The sequence below is a fragment of the Phyllostomus discolor genome, chromosome X (assembly GCF_004126475.2).
Source record: "Phyllostomus discolor isolate MPI-MPIP mPhyDis1 chromosome X, mPhyDis1.pri.v3, whole genome shotgun sequence".
NCBI lineage: Eukaryota > Metazoa > Chordata > Mammalia > Chiroptera > Phyllostomidae > Phyllostomus > Phyllostomus discolor.
The window spans coordinates 85,153,142-85,173,389 of NC_050198.1; the positions used below are offsets into that span (position 1 = coordinate 85,153,142).

Here is a 20,248-nt window from a genome sequence, read left to right on the forward strand (position 1 = left end):
CTTGACAAAGATGTTAAATAATTCCCACACAAAATCAGGGGCCTTCCAAATCAGTGAAATTTTTAGTGATCTAGTAGCTTGGGAATGTCAAGATAGTGCTCATAAGTGAACAAGTTCCAACATCTTTTTTTTTTCTAAAAAAGTCACAACAATGAGTTAGCCTCCTAGGTGCTGATCGTAACATGTAACTCATTGTCATGTGGTACCCATCAACAAGCTTTGGAGTGGGGTCCAGGAAAAGATAAATTTCTCTGATCCTGATCCTATGGCCTCATGTGGAGCCTCCTGTAGCCAGCTGACAGGAAAAAAATGGTGCCTAGTTTTCAGTTGTTATTTCACAACATGCAGGCACTACCTGCATTAGAATTCTATTGCTGCATACCAATCAACACAAATTTATCAGCTTAAAACAATACAAATATGTTATCAAACAGTTCTACAGGTCAAAAGTCCAGGCTGGTTTGGTTGGTTTCTCTGCTTAAGGTCTTACAATATCAATGTCAAGGTGTCAGTCATTAAATGGCGACTCAGAGACAAAAACTGCTTCCAAAGTCTTTCAGGTTATTGTTAGGTCTAATTTCTTAAGGCTGTAGGACTGAGTTCCCCATTTTCTTGCTGTCCCAGATAAAGCCACTCTGAGATTTCAGGAGTACCCTCATACCTCTTTAGGTGTATTCTTCCATCTTCCATCCAATAATGGCGCATTGTGGTCATGGAGGCAGTGATGCAGATTATGTATGAGCCACAAACATGAACTTCCACTCACCAAGATTATCTTGCTACACACACTGCTGACTGCTCAATAGTCCAGCAGAGACCAACAGAGACCACCTGACATGGCACTATATCCTAGTGTAGTCAGCAAGCTACCAAGTGGCCAGTTAATTATATCAGTCTGCTTCCATAGGGAAAGGCAGCTTTTGTTTGTATAAATACAACATTTATTCAAATAAACATTTATTCTTGGTATTGATCTTCCTTCCCATCCATAGTACTTTAAGAAAAAGAACATTTGTGGACTTATAAAATGCCTTAACTACCACCATGGTATTCCACACAGCATCTTCCTGAAGTTGCAGTTTCAGAGGAACACTGGAAGGATCTTTTGAAGCTACAGTTATTGTTCTAACTTGGTGGCAGTACCTTTTGAGGGTGGGGTAATATAATTTAGGAGGTAACAATGCTATATCTCAGCATCTAGTATATGGAACTGTTTCTCCCATAGCCATGATTCACATCTTTCTTAATGAAGGGGCAGCAATATGAGGACTTCCTCTCACTATTACTCCTATGTATCCAGTAGCAAAAATTTGCGTCACGTCCTCACAATTTAGACTCTACTGTACTTGAGGTCTTCATTCCAAAGGAGAATCATTTTCAAGAGAAGCCCTAACAATGACTGAAATGGAAGTAGATGCTTCCAGCGGGTCACATTAGATTGCTTATCTCTCTCAATCAGCAGGCAAAAATGGGGTTCTTGTACAGTCTGAGGAGATGGAACTTAACTATCAAAGGAAATTGGGTTGCAACCACAAAAGACACTAAGGAGGAATATGTCTAGAATGTTTGGAGCTCTTCTGGTATTCTCATGTTTTGTGATTAAAATAAAAAATAAAATTATAACAGTTCAATTCAGGCAAGATGCCTAATAGTCCAGATCTATCAGTAATTAAGGTTTGAATAATTTCCTCAGGAAAAGCCATCCAGCAGCTTAGGTGCTATCTCAGGCAAAAAGAATAAGAAATGGGTAGTGTAGAAGGTAGTTATAAATACCAGCTGCCACACCAGCTGTGACCTGCTGCAGAACTAGACATATAGTGTAACCTGCTGAATTAATAGCATTCCCACTTCAGGTAGGAAAACAAATAAGCAAACAATTCTTTCAAATGCATTATTAGGGCAACTGCTGAACTTTTATTGTACTAATGGAACTTTGTAACATTAAAGTTACAATGCTTTTCTTAGTCTCTAGAAGACAATTTTCTTAACTAACACATTCTAGGAGATTTGAACCATATCCTGTTCCATTCCAGACCACAACAATCTGGTTCTTCTTTCTCATGGATTATTTTGATAACAGAATTACATGTTTGGGGTGTCTTGAAAATAGTCGGAATGTATTTTTTCTAGGAACTCCTCAAGTTGCTGAATCAAATGTCTTCTTTTAAATCTAAAAATAAAGAGACAAGTCATTAGCCAAAATATATGCAAAGAATCTGTGACGCCAGTGCTGGAGGCACTGTAGAGAATAGAAAGAGCTTATTATTTACATGGGAATAGAAAATACATTTTCAGGGTAAGAGACAACCTAGCAAATACAAAGAAAAAAAGTGTGTCAATTCAGGTTCAACTCCCACCTCAAACTCTGGTGTGAATAGAAATTTCCTTGAGCGTGGAAGAATGAGACAAACTCAGAAAATATCAACCTCAATAATGGTGGTGACAACCTTAACTCTGAGTGAGGATCAGGGTTTGACAAAAGCAAGCCAGGGTCTGTACCCAGCATTCATCCCAGCACTGCATTAGGCTTAGCTGTTAAAAAAAGTTGAAGAGTTCCTCTTTTATACCCACCTTGCTGCTTCCTTGATGGCAAATTCAACCAATTCTTTCTTCACTTCTAGAGGTCCTTGTACTTCTTCAAGCAATTTGAAGATTTTTTCATATTCTGAAGATATATTTAAAAATAAATATTTAGTATTTCTCAAATACAAAAAGGAGATAAAATTCAATCTTTGTGTATCCACTATCTCAGTAATTACTCAAGGCCTAGACTGTTACATAGTGTGTGTGTTTTAAGTGTTTAAATCAACACACCTGAACATATGTACCAATGGAACTCCTGGAAACAATAACCAAGTAAGAAAAAAAAGAGGGGAAGTGTATATTGTGGCATTTTAGTCCAAGTAAAGAGAAACTATCCTAAATTATGTGAAAACCTGTTTCTGACAATATACCAGCCTCAAGAGGTAGGTAAGTTGAATCTATTCTAAATCATTGAATAAGAGAGACTTCTTGTGGTTTATTTGGTAAAAATTGCTATACTACTTACTTCGTCCAAACTTTCGAATTTCCTTCATTAATTGATGTTTTATATCAGCAGTGATTTTCTCAGGATCTTGCACTGTTTTATTGAACGTCATTCCCACTTCAGACATTGCTATGGCTTTTGAGTCACCTGCAGAGAGATAGCTGACAATAATTCCTCCTCAGAGTGTATTACTACCAGGTTTGTAAATCAGTTCACCTTTGCTGAGGCTAGTTAAGCCATCAGACAGAAAATCTAATTGGTTGGGTGGAATATGATCTGCCATATTCATAAGTTGAGTGAAACAGGTGGGGTTTAACCACTTTTTCTCAACTCCTCATAAATATTATGATGATGGAAGCATCTGGAAACCAACTTAGAGGTTGAGGTATAATTTGTGTTACATCACCCCACATGAACATAAATGTACTCCTCAGTGTCATTTTTAAAAATTTCATAGTAGGAGGAAAGTCCAGAGTGAAAACTCAGACCTGACAAATTCTCATGGGGAAGTTAGATGATAATGCAAAACAAACAAACAAAATAATTACAATTTGAATTCATTTTAGGAAAGAAGTAAGCAAAGATATGACAGAGATAGGGAGGGGAAGCCTCAATAGACAGGGTGGTCAGGCAAGGCCTACTGAAGAGGTGTCCTTTGGTCAGAGCCTGGAGGAGATCAAAGAGCTTACCCTGTGCACATGCAGAGGAAGTTCCAGACTGCAATAAGGGCAAGTTCAGGGTCCCTAGGAGGGTTCAAGCTGGAACCATAAAGTAAAGAACAGAGTCAGAGAAAACAAGGAAACAGAAAGGACACGTTAGGAGAGGATGGCAGGGTCAGGCCATGCAGATCTTGTTGACTGGAGTCAAAAATTCAGATTGTGTTGTGAGTGCATAGGAAAAGTTGATGATGGGTTTTCAGGATGGACATAGCATGATCTGATTTCTGTCTTGCCATGATCACTCTGGCTGCAGGGCAGAAAATGAGTTAGGGAGGGACAAGTTTGAAAGAAGGGATATAAGCTAAAAAACTCTTGTAGTAGCTTGGTGAACAATTCATCAATGTGGACTAGAAGAATAGAGTAATGATAGAATTCAGGAATGATTACAATATTTAGAGGAGAGAAAAAAAACAGAATAAAAAAATGAAATGTCACCCATAAGGAGGAGAAAACCAGTATATTGTGGAGTATGGGATTCCAAAAAAAGTTGTCATGAAGGAGAAACTGAACAATCATGTCAAACATGGCAGGGAAATTAATGGCAGCATCAACCAAAACTAGTGACATTGATGAGAACACTTCCAGTGAAGTGGTGGAGGCAGAAGTCAGACTGTAATTGGCTAAGATCAGGAGGCAGACATCCTTACCATTTTCCATATATGTGGCTGAGGCCCTAAAATGGGATTCTTCCCCTTCCTATTTTTTAAAAGATTCTATTTACTTATTTTAGACAGAGTGAAGGGAGGGAGAAAGGAAGAGAAACATCAATGTGTGGTTGCTTCTCACGCGCCTCCCTACTGGGGATCTGATCCACAACCCAAGCATGTGCCCTGACTGGGAATTGAACCAATGACCCTTTGGTTCGCAGGCCAGTGCTCAATCAGCTGAGCCACACCAGCCCAGGGCCTCTTTCTCTTTCATTGACAGCAGGGCCATACTCTGGCTTGTCTTAGATGAGGAGGGACTGTTGTGTTCTCTATTACATTTCATTATGTTTCAAACCCTACAGCAAATTCCTGAGAAGCATCAATAAACAAATTACATTAATGACAAAATGCAACCATTACAAAATTGCATCCTATATTTGTATGCACAGCATGCATTTGCATCATTAAGGTGAGATTTAATCATGACCCAAAGTTTACCAATTCCCCATAAAACACTGTTCTCAGGCCCTGGCTGATGTGGATCAGTGGTTGAATGCCAGCCTGCAAACCAAAGGGTTGATGGTTCAATTCTCCGTCTAGAGCCCATGCCTGTGTTGTGGGCCAGGTTCCTGGTAGGGCGTGCACGAGAGGCAACAACACATTGATATTTGTCTCCCTCTCTTTCTATCTCCCTTTCCCTCTCTAAAAAATAAACAAAATATTCTTAGAAACCACTGTTCTCAGAAAAAAAAAAACCCTCCATATTTTGCCATGTACAATGTGCACTTTTTGGCCCAAATTTTTGTGGAAAAAAACAAGGATGCACATTATACATGGGTAGTACTAATTCCTTATCTATATAACTGTTTTTAATTCTTTTATTTATGCTTATGCACTAAAAGTAACTCCAGAAAACAATGACAATATTCTTTTGCAAAATAATACCCTGGAATATGATAATCAGTTTTGTTTCTAAATATAAAAAATAAAAATTGAATTAAAAACTTAAGACAGAAGATTTTTTTCCTGAAAGTTTGGATCAAAAATGTGGGTACACATTATACATAGCAAAAGATGATAATTTTAATCCAGTAGCAGTGAAAAAAAAGGAGGACAATAACATATATATGTAGTCCAAAGCCAAATATACATGATTATTCAGAATCCTTGTAGAATCACTGAATCCCATCAGCCAAAATTTAATAAACATATTATCATCTGTATTAACCATTCTGTGTCAATCCTTATTAAGAAAAACAACTCCTTTTCTTGGGATTATTTAACTCAAACTCATCATTAACAAATATTGACTGATACTTTACAGAATGCTACTTGTAGATGGTGAAGGACTGAATATTTAGAAATCTTTAATCCACTTGCTTCTGTTCACACAGAGACTCAATTATGCCATTCTGGGAGCCATGCAATGGCCACTATTCAATGTTGGTGGTACATAAAGTGAGAGATATGTCAGAATGAAAGACTAGCTTAAAGTTCTTATCATCTAAGGATAACCCAAGAATTTGCCCTACCATTATTTAAATAAAGTGTTATTAAACACCTTTTCTGAATAACTTGCATTTCCCACTAAAGAGGAATGCAAAGAAGGAAAATTATGTTCATGGAGCATTTAATACCAGCCAGGTCTTTCTAAATGCTTTACATGTACTGACACAATGTTCTTATTTTATTTTATTTTATTTTATTTTATTTTATTTTATTTTATTTTATTTTTGTCCAAATACAGTTGCCTGCATTACCCCCCCCCCCCCCAACTACTAACACAATTTTCCATGAAGCCATAATGCTAGCAAAAGCTCAGTCACAAGTTTGGGAAGAAAAGATTTGGGGCTAAGAGGAATCAGCATTTGCAAAGAGTCCCATAATCAGTGGGATGCCTTGGCAGTAGGAATGTCTTATGCCAGGTCAAAAGCAGTCAGCCTTAAATATAATCTATTAATCACAATCTCTTTACTTGGAAGAGTCACACTTTGTGAAAGCATAGAGATGTGTAAAGTAAGTCGTCAGCACTAAGACTAGCCAGAAAGACGACTTGAAAGTAACTGAAATCTATAGGATGAGGCCCCAACTACTGTATTTGACAATATTTAAAAGGAACCTAGGACAACACCAAAAAAAAAAAAAAAAAAAAAAAACAAACAAACCCAGTTAAAAAATGGGCAAAGGACCTGAATAGATACTTCTCCACAGAGGATATACAGATGGCCCATAGACATATGAAAAGATGCTCAATGTCACTAATCATCAGAGAAATGCAAATTAGAACCACAGTGAGCTATCACCTGTCAGAATGGCTATCATCAATAGATAAACAAACAAATGCTGGTCAGGATGTGGAGAAAGGGGAACCCTTTTGCATTGTTGGTGGGAATGCAGATTGGTGCAGCCACTGTGAAAAACTGTATGAAAATACCTCAAAAAATTAAAAATGCATCTGCCTTTTGATTCAGCAATCCCACTTCTGGGAATATATCTGAAGGAACCCAAGATACTAATTCAAAAGAACATAAGAACAAAGAACATAAGCACCCCTGTGTTCATTGCAGAGCATTATTTACAATCACCAAGATATGGAAGCAGCCCAAGTGCCCATCAGTAGATGAGTAGATAAAACAACTATGGGGGCATTTACACAATGGAATACTACTCAATCTTAAAAAAAGAAGAAAATTGTACCCTTGGTGACAGTATGGGTGAACCTAGAGAATAATATGTGAAGTGAAATAAGCCAATTACAGAAAGACAAATACCATATGATTTCACTCATATGTGGAATCTAATGAACAAACCAGCAAAATTGAGACAGTCTCATAGGGAGCAGGATGACAGCTAAGGGGGAGAGCATAGGGGATGGAGGGATTGAGCAAAATGGAAAAAGGACTCATGGATATGGACAACACTGTGGTGATTTTGGGGGGGATGGGGGTATAAGGGGACTAAAGAGGTAATGGAAATTAAAAATACAGTAAAACATAAAAATGAAGGGAACCTGAGAAATCTTCACATATCGGAGTGGAATTGAGGTGTGTTTCCTCCCTTTCTTCCTCTTTTTTACCACATCCCTCCATGTGTAGCCATCTGTTTGGCCATGAACTCCTGTCCGGTGGGACTGAGGGAAGCAGAGGGACCTCCTCTGGTAAGTGAGAGAGGAGATGGGGCTTCCTTCTGTGGCAGTCAACTCCATGTGTGTCAGCTGTTCACTCGGCAGTTATGTGCTTGGCACAGAGTGTTCGTTCAATAGATATTTGTTTGATAAAATTTTTCACTGATTTGTGATAGGTTTAATATTTTCTCACAAGTTATTTGTCTTAGATCTAATGATAATCAATCCACAAATTAGTGCATGGAAGATGATTAAGAGTTGATTATGCATAAAAACAAAACCACTAAGAAAACAAATAAATACAGAAGAAAAAATAAAGAAAAGCAAAAGAAGTAATACATCAACAGGGTAACTATGGGTGATCCTGAATGGGCTTTTCTGGAGTTTCTAAACTAGTTAATCAACATTCACTAATTTTATAATAAAAACAGCTTTTAAAAAAGTATAAATAATATATAAAAGGGACCTAGGAAAACAAGAATTAATAATGAAAAAACATTTCAGTTTGCTTAGTACTTCATTTCTCACCCTAAAATGGATACATTTGTTTATCAATCTCCTGTGAGGTTTATGAGTGTGAATTTCTCCTTCTGAGAATTAGTATTCCCTAGGAAACTACTCAAATTGCACTTTAAACACTAAATGTTGAATATCAGGGCCTGGACAAAAATGACCATTTGAGGGTTGAGCAGCACTGGAGCTTAACCATACTCAAACATGACTCTAGCACAACAAAGGAACCCATTATTCCTTTGGTTTCTTAGTGCTCCCCCTGCCCTGCCCCTCATGGATCTACCTATGTAAATGCAGAAGGGAATTCATCTCCCTCAGAGTGCTACACTCAAGTCTCTGGATTACTAAAAAGTGGAGCTTTGACCCAGTAGGGGAACTTTAATAGATGGAATTTCTTCACACTCAGATAAAAGTATATAAAAAATTTTTCCAGATTTTAGTAATACTAAATTAAAAAGTGGTTGTTGCTGAGTGGTAGAATGACATGGTTTTCAAATATATCATTTTTTTCTTTTTAATTTCTACCATAAAAACTGTTTTGGATAGGGTACTTTCTTTTTTAAAATATATTTTATTGATTATGCTATTACAGTTGTCCCATTTCCCCCCTTCACTCCCCTCCACTCTGTATACTCTCTCCCACCCACATTCCCCCCCTTTAGTTCATGTCCAAGTGTCATAAGTTCTTTAGCTTCTACATTTCTCATACTATGCTTACCTTCCCCCTGTCTATTTTCTACCTACAATCTATGCTACTTATTCTCTGTACCTTTTCCCCCTCTCTCCTCCTCCCACTCCCCTGTTGCTAACCCTCCATGTGATCTCCATTTATGTGGTTCTGTTCCTGTTCTACTTGTTTGCTTAATTTCTTTTTGTTTTGTTTTAGGTGTGGTTGTTAATAATTCTGAGTTTGCTGTCCTTTTACCATACATGTTTTTTTATCTTCTTTTCTTAGATCAGCCCCTTTAACATTTCATAAAATAAGGGCTTGGTGATGATGAACTCCTCTAACTTGACCTTATCTGAGAAGCACTTTATCTGCCCTTCCATTCTAAATGAAAGCTTTGCTGGATAGAGTGATCTGGGATGTAGTCCCTTGCCTTTCATGACTTGAAATACTTGTTTCCAGCCCCTTCTTTCCTATAAGGTCTCTTCTGAGAAATCAGCTGGCAGTCTGATGGGAACTACTTTGCAGGTTACTGTCCCCTTGTCTCTTGCTGCTTTGAGGATTCTCTCCTTCATTTTTACCTTGGCTAATGTAATTATGATGTGCCTTGGTGTGTTTCTTCTTGGGTCCAACTTCTTTGGGACTCTCTGAGCTTCCTGGACTTCCTGGAAGTCTATTTCCTTTGCCAGATTGGGGAAGTTCTCCTTTATTATTTGTTCAAATAAGTTTTCAATCTGTTGCTCTTCCCCTTCCCCTTCTGGTATCCCTATAATTCAGATGTTGGAATGTTTAAAGATGTCCTGGAGGTTCCTAAGCTTCTCCTCATGGTTTTGAATTTTTATTTCTCCATTCTTTCCTGTTTGGTTGTTTCTTTCTTCCTTGTGGTCCACTCTATTGTTTTGAGTCCTAGTTTCCTTCCCATCACTATTGGTTCCCTATGCATTTTCCTTCATTTCTCTTATTGAAGCCTGCATTTGTTTATCTAATTCATGACCAAAATCAACCAATTTTGTGAGCTTCTTGATCACCAGTGTTTTGAACTGTGCATCTGATAGGTTGGCTATCTCTCGGTTGCTTAAAAGGATAGGTTCTGGGGCTTTGCTTTGTTTTTCTGTTTGAACCATCTCTCTCTCTCTCTCTCTCTCTCTCTCTCTCTCTCTCTCTCTCTCTCTATGGTCTGGTCGCGCCTGTTACAGTGAGGGGCAGAGCCTTAGGTGTTCACCAGGGCAGGGCACCCCAGTCGTTGGATTGTGACATTGTATGTGGGGGCGGGGTCGAGAGGAAACAATTCCAGTTGCTCCATTCTCCATGGGACCTCAGTCCCTTCTGCTGCTTCCCTCAAGCAAACTGGGCCCCTCTGGTGCCAATTCCCATGTGGATGGGCTTGTGCATGTCGTGGGACCCTCCAAGGACCTTTCCTGTGAGGCTGGGTGTCTCTCCGTGCACCTCAACTCTCACAGGTGTCCTCAATCAGTGTCCCGAGGCTCTATTTCCCAGCCCTGGGATCCTGGGTTGTGCGTACTGCCTTGCTTTACAATCGCCGCCTTACTGGGTCTGCCAGTTGCCACCCCTCAGCCAGGGTCTGCCAGCTGCCACTTGTGCACTCAGGGTCCACCCGCTGCAGTCTTGCGCGCCCCAGATGCCTTATGTGCCCAACTTTCTCTGCTCTCCACACCACGACCCACGCCTGGCTGCTTGCCTTCGCCCCTCCTACCGGTCTGGATGAACAGGTCTATTTCAACTTCTTGGTTGTCCAACTTCCATTCAGATCAATTTTCTGTCATTTCTGGATGTTATTCTGTTTCTAAATTGTTGTTGCTCCAATCTTGGTTGTGTGTGGAGGTACGGTGCATCCACCTATGCCTCCATCTTGGCCAGAAGTTGAATAGGGTACTTTCAATTGTACAAACAGAAAACTCCACTCACTTTGGCTAAATACTACAAGAAGTAAACATACAACTGAAAATTAGCTTTAGGTGAAGGTTTAATCCAGTGGAAAAATACTACCACCAAGAGCCTAGTCTCTTTCTATTATTATCTTCTGCTTTCTTTTTTAAATTATATTTTATTGAGGAGGTTCTGGCCAAGATGGAGGTATAGGCATAAATTCCTTGCACAACTAACAAAAGGATAACAACCAGTTTAAAAAAAAAAAGAACAACCAGAACTGTCAGAAAATCATTTTCATGGAAGTTCAACAACCAGACTGGTTCGCCAAGACAAAGATATGGCCCAAAGGAAAGAACAGATCAAAACTCCATGAGAATAACTAACCGATGAGGAGACAGACAACCTATCTGATACAGAGTGCAAAACACTCGTAATCAGGATCCTCACAGAACTGACTGAGATCAGTCGCAAAATGAAGGAAGAAATGAAAGCGACACAAAGTGAAATAAAGGAAAATATACAGGGAACCAACAGTGAAAGAAAGGAAACCAGGACTCAAATCAATGATTTGGAACAAAAGGAAGAAATAAACATCCAACTGGAACAGAATGAAGAAACAAGAATTCAAAGAAATGAGGAGAGGCTTAGGAACCATGGAACAACTTCAAATGCCCCAACATCCAAATCATGGGAGTGCCAGAAGAAAAGGAAGAGCAAGAAATTGAAAACTTATTTGAACAAACAATGAAGGAAAACTTCCCCAACCTGGCAAAGGAAATAGACTTCTAGGAAGCCCAGGAAGCCCAGAGAGTCCCAAAGAAATTGGACCCAAGGAGGAACACATCAAGGCACATCATAATTAAGTTACCCAAGATTAAAGATAAGTAGAGAATCTTAAAAGCAGCAAGAGGGAAGGAGACAGTTACCTACAAAGGAGTGCCCATAAGACTGTCAGCTGATTTCTCAAAAGAAACCTTACAGGCAAGAATGGTCTGGAAAAAAGTATTTGAAGTCATGAAAGGTGAGGACCTACATCCAAGATTGTTCTATCCAGCAAAGCTTTCATTTAGAATGGAAGGGCAGATAAAGTGCTTCTCAGATAAGGTCAAGTTAAAGGAGTTCATCATCACCAAGCCCTTATTATATGAAATGTTAAAGGGACTTATCTAAGAAATAGAAGATAAAGAACTATGAACAGTAAAATGACAACAAGCTCACAACTATCAAAACTGAACCTAAAAAAAAAAACAAAACAAAAACAAAATTTAAGCAAACAAGTAGAACAGGAACAGAATCACAGAAATGGGGATCACATGGAGGGTTATCAGTGGGGAGGAAGAGGGGGAGAATGGGGCGAAAATGGTTCAGGGAATAAGAAGCATAATAGGTAGGCACAAAAATAGGGGGAGGTTAAGAATAGTATAGGAAATGGAGAAGCCAAAGAACTTATATGTATGACCCATGGACATGAACTAATGTAGAGGAATGCTACAGGGTGGGAGTTGCAGGGAGGAGCAGGATAAAGGGGAGAAAAAAATTGGGACAACTGTAATATCATAATTAATAAAATATACTTAAAATTATATTTTAATGATTATGCTATTACAGTTGTCCCAGCTTTCTCCCTTTTGTCCCTCTCCACACTGCACTGCCCACTCCTCTCAGGCAATCCACCCCACTTTGTTCATGTCCATGGGTCATGCATATAAGTTCTTTGGCTACTCTATTTCCTATACAGTACTTTACATCCCCATGACTATTCTGTCACTACGTATTTCTACTTCTTAATCCCTTCAGTTCTTCATCAAATCCCCCATACTCCCCTCCCTTCTAGCAACCATCGAAACACTCTGTGTGTCCACAATTGTGTCTATGTTGTTGTTTGCTTAGTTTCTTTTTTAGATTCAATTGTTGATAGATATGTATTTACTACCATTTTATTGTTCATAATTTTGATCTCCTTTTTTGAAAAATAAAACCCCTTTAACATTTCATATAATAATGGCTTGGTGATGATGAACTCCTTTAGTTTTTTCTTGTCCAGAAAGCTCTTTATCTTCCCTTAGATTATAAATGATAGCTTTGCTAGGTAAAGCAATCTTGAATCCTGTTTTTCATGACTTTGAATATTTTTTGCCAATCCCTTCTAGCCTGCAAAGTTTCTTTTGAAAAATCAGTTGATGTCTCATGGGAACTCCCCCATAGGTAACTAACTGCTTTTCCCTTGCTGCTTTTAAGATTTTCTCTTAAATCTTAGGGAAGTGTTCTTTCAATGTTTGTTTTTTTTTTTCAAATAGATTTCTAATTTCTCATTCTTTCTCTTCTTCTTCTGGTACCCCTACAATGTGAATGCTGGAACTTGAAATGATCACAGATGCTGCTTATACTACCCTTGTTTTTTAGGTTTTTTCTTCTTGTTGTTCTGATTGGTTGTTTTTTTCTTCCTTATGTTCCAAATCATGGATTTGGTTCTCGGCTTCATCCACTGTACTATTGTTTCCCTGGAAATTGTTCTTTATTTCAATCAGTGTATCTTTTGTTTCTGGCTGATCTTTTTTATGCTGTTGAGATCCTCACTAAGTCCTTGAGCATCCTTATAACTGGTGTTTTGAACTCTGCATCTGATAGATTGCTTATCTACAATTTGTTTAGTTCGTTTTCTGGAATTTTGATCCGTTCTTTCATTTGGGTCATGTTTCTTTGTCTCCTCATTTTGGCAGCCTCCTTGTTTGTTTCTATGTATTAGGTAGGGCAGCTATGACTCCGTCTTGGTAGCATGGCCTAATGTAGTAGGTGTCCTATAGAGTCCAATGACACAGGCTCCCCTATCACCCAAGCTGGGTACTCAAGGTATGCCCTTTGTGTGGGTTTAGTACACCCTCGTCTTGTAGTTGAGCCCTGGTTGCTATTGACAGGTCAATGGAAGGGATTTACACAGGCCAGTCAGCTGCAAGAATAGCTATGATGACTGACAACCAACCTCCACCCACTGTGGAGGATCAGCTGTGCAGGGGCAAGGTGGTGGTGCTCTGACATGTTTTGTTGTTGTCCACTGGGTGCACAGGCCCTGGGAAGTCCCAGGTAGTAAAGGCCATGTTCAGCCCCCACCTGTGTTTTGCTTGGGACCAGCCTCCCTGAGCTATAAAGCAATCTGAGACAGCTGCTACTTGTGCTGGGCTTGGAGATTCCTGGGCAAAGCCAAGCTATGAATATAGGGTAGCTACTGCTAGTGCAATGCCTGGGGCCACTTAGCAAGAGATACTGGGACTGGGGACTCACTGAGGCTGGTTTTTGCTTGTTTGAAAGGATTTAGGTAGTTGTGAAGCATGAGCCAAGACCAGCCATTCATATGGAAAAGCCACTGTTAAAAGCTGTAAGTTGGGTGGTAAAGAGCCTTAGTGGATCTCCTGGATGGGGCAAAGAGTGTTAGCCATGTTGATGGAGTCTTAGATATGGCACCAGCTTGCCAGCTCTATGACTTTGTGGGGGAGGGTTCATAAAAGAGACTATGGCCTCTGCCCACCTTTCTGTCTGGGAGAAAGTTGTTCTCCAGCTCTTGCCTTGATGCCAGACACTTTACTTCCTCCCTGTATGCCACTCATACCTTTCAAGCTCCTACCCTGCTTCTGGGGCTCAGAGGGAGTGAGTCTGAGTTAGTCCATATGTGGGTTCTTTAAGGGGAATTCCTTGGGACTCCAGAAGTTTCTCCCACTGACTCAATCCCTGATGTTTTTGTTTGTTTGTTTTGTTTTGTTTGTTTGTTTGTTTTTGCAGCCAGAAGTTATGGGGATTTATCTTCCTGATATTGGTACCCTGGGTTGGGGGTCCTGGTGTGGGACTGGGACTCCTTGCTCCCGAGATATCCCTCCTGAATTTTTATCCACCACATGTGGATGTGGGTCCAGCCTGTTCCACTTCTCTGCCCCTTTTAATAGTCAGGATAGATGTGTTTTTTTTAGTTACATAGTTGTTAGACTTCCATTCAACTCAATTTGTGATTGGTTCTGAGTGATGTTTTTGTATAATTTAGTTGTCATTCTAATGTGGTTGTGCAAGAGGGCAATCTGTGTTTTCCTCTGCCATCATCTTGACCAGAAGTCCCTCTTCTGCTTTTTTTGATGGCACCTTAATTTCAGTTCTGGCTCCTCCTCATGATTTCATGATGGCTGTCAGGGCTCCTGAGTTGCAAGCTACTTCAGTTACACTAAGCAGGAAAAAGTGGTTATATCTTTGTCCTAGTATTCTCAGAAGCCCTAAGATTTAATGTAATTGAACTTTTTAGTTCACATTCTTAAACTTGAACCAATTATTGTGTACAGGGGACATTAGAATGTATAGATTTGTTTAGCCTAGGTCAAAAAAAGTAAATATATAGATTTAAAGATACAATTAGTAAGCTTGATTAATGGCCATAAATAGAAAACTGTGTCCAACAATCAGAATAAAAATTCTTCTCAAGCATACATGCAAAAATGGCCACGTTCTAAAAAAAGTAATGTTTAACTTCATGGCAATGATGTTCTCTAAATAAAGTATAATTAAATTCAAAGTCAATAGCAACAAGATAAAGCAATCTGAAATTTTAAACACACTTCTAAATAAATATTTACAAGTGAACTATGAAGAAAATATTGCATAGCAAAACCTGTGAAATGCAGTTCAAGTGGCACATAGAGGGATAGGTATATAGCTTTAGGGATATAGGTATATAGTTTTGCATGCTGATATTGGACAAGAAAAAGTCTGAAAATTAATTATTTGTGTCAATTTAGGAAGAAGAGTACAACAAATACAAAGAAAGTAGGAAAAAGGAGCTTTATTTTAAAGTAAAGCTATATTCATATGTGGAATCTAATGAACAAAATGAACTAACAAGCAAAACAGTGACAGACTCATAGACAGAGTGAAGGCTGACAACTCTGCAGAGGGGCTTGGATGAGGTGAGTGGAGGAATTGAGCAAAAAGAAAAAAAGAGCAAAAAAAAACTCATGGACATGGACAACAATGTGGTGACTACCAGGGGAGAGTGTGGGGGAGGTGGAGGAGGGTGTGGGGGGATAAATGGTGATGCACAGAGACTTGACTTGGGGTGGTGAACATGCAATACAGTGTACAGATGATGTTTTGTATAATTGTGTACCTGAAACCTATATAACTTTTTTAACCAGTGTCACCCCAATAAATTAAATAAAAAGGAAAAAATAAAGTAAAGCAATACTAATAATGGAAAAAGAAAATTATAGTAGAGATGATCAACAAAAGCAGAAGTAGGTCATTTGAAAACGCTAGTAACAACACAGACAAATCTCAGGTGCAATTGCTCAAGATAAATTTATTCACAAATAAACAGCATTAAGAAGAAAAAGGAGGCATAACCATAAATCCAGAAGAGGTTTTAAAAATGGAGAGAATACTGTGAAAGACTTTATTTCAGATATGAAAGTTGAGGGAAAATAGACACAGTTACAGAGAAATAAAACTTACCAAATTTACCAAAGAAGAAATGGAAAATCTGAGTATCCCTGTATCTGATAAAATGATTAACAAAAAATTAATAACCTTCCTATCCAGAAAGCTTCCCTGATGAGTCCTCCAAACATTCAGGGGGAAACGACACAATCTTTTTTGGAAAATAGAAAATAGGGGACTAGTTCCCAATTCATTTTATGAGGCCAATATAAACATGATACCAACATCTAACAAGCACAGTAGAAGAAAATTATAAGCCAAGATCTCTTCCCTGAAAATAAACAGAAAAATCCTAAATAAAAGACTAGCAACCAAAAAACAAAGATAGATTTTTAAAAAGATATACAGCCCTGGCTGATGCGGCTTAGTGGGTTAGGCATTGTCCTGCAAATCTAAAGGTCACTGGTTGGATTACCAGCCAGGCCACATACCTGGGCTTGGGGTCAGGTTCCTGCTTGGGGGCATGCAAGAAGCAACCAATGGATGTTTCTCTCTCACATCAATGTTTTTCTCTCTCTTTCTCCTTCCCTTCCCCTCTCTCTAAAAAATAAATAAAATCTTTAAAAATAGTAAAAATTTAAAAAGATTTACATCATGTCATGGGAGGCAAGATTGGTTTCAACTAAAGAAATCAGTCAGTGTTAACCACATTTAAAAAAAAGAAAAAAATGCATGATCATTTTATAGATGGGTCTAAACTCATGATTAAAAGTTATCAGCAAGTAAAAATAGAAGGTAATTTTCTTAACCATATACAGCATGTCTACCCCCAAAATTCTGATTGCAAACATCATATTTAGGGTGATATATCAAACAATTTCTTCCTGAGTTTGTAAACAAGACAAGGATGTCCATTATGTATCAAAAATGTATGAAGTTCCCACCAGGAAAATAAAATAGGTATAACATTTGGAAAGAAAGAAGTGAAACTGCTAACATTTTTCTGTACATAGCTAACATTTTTCTGTACATAGAATATTTAAAAAGGGTATACAATGGAACCTCACTCAGTTCTGGACATTAATTCTTTCCAGAAGCCTGTTCAAGAAGCAATTTGTTCAATAACTGAATCACTTTTTCCCATTAGAAATAATGTAAATTGAATTAATCCATTTCAGACCCCCAAATGATTCCTTGTTTTAACCTTTCTTATATACAGTACATGTCTAGTATACTGTTTAATCTATAAATAAACACTATAAAAGACATGAAATATAAATGAAAATTTAACAAAAAGCAAATAAAATGTACAGTAAAAAATGAAAATTTACATACACACTAGAACTTACCTTTAATGTTGAGAGCTATTGGTGACTGAATATGGAGAAGAGGGATAGAGGGATGGAAAGATGTTATTGTATGAAAGGGGAGTCCCCTTCCTTAAAAAAGTTAAGTGCTTTTCTGGGTTTTTTTTTCTTTCTCTCTTTTGTCTCTTTGTTCCACTGAACTTGCTTTAGGCTCCCTGGGACACTTACCTCACAAAAACCTACCCAATGTTGTTTGTTTTTGCCTGTGTTTTAACACTTGCCTGAAGTGAAACACTGCATTGTCATTGACCAAGTTTATTGAATGGTTTGCTACTTCTTTGTCAGGGTGATATTTCTCAATAAAACTTTGCATTTCTCCCCATGTCCCAAGCATTTCCTTCATTAGTGAGTAGGAATATCCTTCCCTTTCTACCACTTCAATTGCAAAGTTTGATACTCAAAGTTCCAGTGTATCAGCATGAAAGGGTTGGTGGGTCACAAACTGAAGTTTTCTTCAACAACAGAGACATTTTTTTTCCCGTGAACAACTTGGTTCAGAATAGAATTGTTCAAGATGAGAGACATCTGAAAACCAACGTTGAATGCTGTAAAAGGATTTGAGTTCATAAATGAATGTAGCCAAGTTACTTGGTATAGGGCAATACTTTTTAAAATTGTTTTTGTATAATAACAGAAATAATTAGAAAAAGATATTTTAAATACAATTGAAAATAGTATCAAGGAACAGCAAATAATGAGAAATAAATCTAATGAAAGATATGCTAGAGCACTACATGTAAAACTGTGAAACATGACTGAGAGAAATTAAAGACCTCAGTAAAAGGAGAGAAATGCTTTCTGCATGAATTGGAAATCTCATTATTCAGTCATTATTGTCATTTATCCCAAGAATTATTGTAGCAATTATATTTAAATTTCACCATGTTCATTTTGGGGAAAATTTCAAGCTGATAATAAAAAATTAAATGGGCCCTGACTGGTGTGGCTCAGAGGATTAAGCAAAGGCCTGCAAACCAAAAGGTTACTGGTTTGACTCTTGGTCAGGACAAATGCCTGGGTTGCAGGCCAGGTCCTCAGTTGTGGGGGTGCAAGAAGCAACCAATTGATATTTCTCCTGCACATCATATATCAATGTTTCTGTCCCCCTCTTTCTCCCTCCCTGCTCTCTAAAAATAAATAAAATCTTTAAAAAATTAAGTGGATATCAAAAGGCTTAGAAAAATCAAGACAAACTGGGAGAAAAGAAAACAAAGTTGGAAGACAGGGTACCAGCTATGAGTCTTACTATAAAGGTAAAATAGTTAAAAACATATGGCATTGGAGAAAAGGTAGTAAGTAAACCAATGCAACAGGAGAGAGTCTAGAAATCAACCTGGAAATATTCAAATGTTAGATTATGACAACAGGGCCCACAAATTATTGTAGAAATGACAATCCTTTTAAGAAGCCCACTTAATAACAATAGGGTAAAAATAAACTTTAACTCTTACTTCATTTCATTCTATAAAAAGATTTACATGTGATAAATAGCATATGTAGAAGAAAACTTAAAATATTATCTTCATAGCTTTAAGATAGGCAAAGGTTTTTAAAAGAAAAAAAACACTAACCATAAAGAATAAATTAATTAAACTTAATTAAATTACCACATTTTGCCATATATAATGCACACTTTTTTGCCCAAATTTTGAAGGGAAAAATAAGGATGTGCAATATACATGAGTAGTACTAATTCTGTATCTATATAAATGTTTTTAATTCTTTTACTTACACTTACACATCAAAAGTATAACTTTAGGCCCTGACTGATGTGGGTCAGTGGATTGAGCGCCAGCCTGTGAACCAAAGGGTTGCTGGTTTGATTCCCAGTCAGGGCTCATGCCTGGCCTGGATTTGCAGGCCAAGTCTCCAGTAGGGGGTGTAAGAGAGGTAACTACACACTTGTTTTTTTCTCTCTCTTCCTCCCTCCCCCAAAAATAAATAAATAAAATATATTTTTAAAAAAGAAAGCATTAACAGTATCTGCATGCAAAATAATACCCTGGAACACAATAATCAGTTTTATTTCTAAATATAAATTAATTAATTAAAAATTGAATTAATAATTAAAATGAAAGGCTTTTTCCCTGAAATTTTTGGGCCAAAAATGTGGGTGCACATTATACATGGCAAAATATGGCCAGTTTTTTTTAACAAAAAAACAATACTGCCTTAGGAGAGTGAAGAGTCGAAACAGTTCTATAGAAGATACTTAAAATTATCTATTTAAATATATGTATGTATATATCAAAAATGAATGGAATCTAGCATATATGTAAAAATACAAGACAATTTAAAAAATAGAAATGTCTCAATAAAATATGGGTAGAAGACCTGGGTAAAATCACTTCATAAAGGACATATGTGAATGGTAAGAAACCTTATTAACACATAATGTAAATTTAGACAAAATGAAAGATCACTGCAGATACACCAGAGTGGTTGAAATTACAGGCTGACTATATAGCAAGTCTTTGATGGTACAGTAAGAGCACTGATACATTGCTGAAAACAGATTCTCTCGTAGATGCCTAAGGACATAGTTAAAGCTTAGAAACAACCCCCACAAGGCTAAGATTTGGAAATCAAGGAAAAGTACTCCGCTCCTGGGATGAGACAGATAATCCAAGGAGATTCTACCACTTAGGGCAGAGACAGAGCCCCAAAGAAGAGTCCCCTGCTACGGCTGAGATAGAGAACCCAAGGAAGAGTAGCCACCCTTATACAAGTGAGATGAAGTGCCCAAGAAAATGTCCTCAGCCAGGACCTAGAAAGAGCTTTGTCCTGTGCAGAGATCAACTTCCAAGGAATAGTCTCAGCCTCCTCAGATCTAATTAAAAACCCTTAGAAAGACCCCAAAACCTCCACCTATGAGAAAGCAAAC

General features: G+C 37.9%; 1 protein-coding gene across 1 annotated transcript; it reads right to left on the minus strand.

Moving 5' to 3' along the window:
- Positions 1 to 1,756: 1,756 nt before the first annotated feature.
- On the minus strand, positions 1,757 to 3,300 carry LOC114505485 (integrator complex subunit 6-like). The gene is made up of 3 exons (XM_028523374.2): positions 3,050 to 3,300; positions 2,572 to 2,665; positions 1,757 to 2,170 (listed from the first exon to the last, which is right to left on the minus strand). Exons 1-3 carry the CDS (start codon positions 3,153 to 3,155, stop codon positions 2,083 to 2,085), a joined length of 288 nt encoding a protein of 95 aa, XP_028379175.2. The 5' UTR covers positions 3,156 to 3,300; the 3' UTR covers positions 1,757 to 2,082.
- Between the last annotated feature and the right edge of the window lie 16,948 nt (positions 3,301 to 20,248).

Bases quoted from the DNA above. Each gene is read 5' to 3' on its own strand.
- LOC114505485 (XM_028523374.2), bottom strand. From the start codon at position 3,155: ATGTCTGAAGTGGGAATGACGTTCAATAAAACAGTGCAAGATCCTGAG. The intron at 2,666-3,049 runs GTAAGTAGTATA...ATATATCTTCAG, and splicing joins AATTCGAAAGTTTGGACGAA to AATATGAAAAAATCTTCAAA. The intron at 2,171-2,571 runs GTGGGTATAAAA...CTTTATTTTTAG, and splicing joins GCCATCAAGGAAGCAGCAAG to ATTTAAAAGAAGACATTTGA.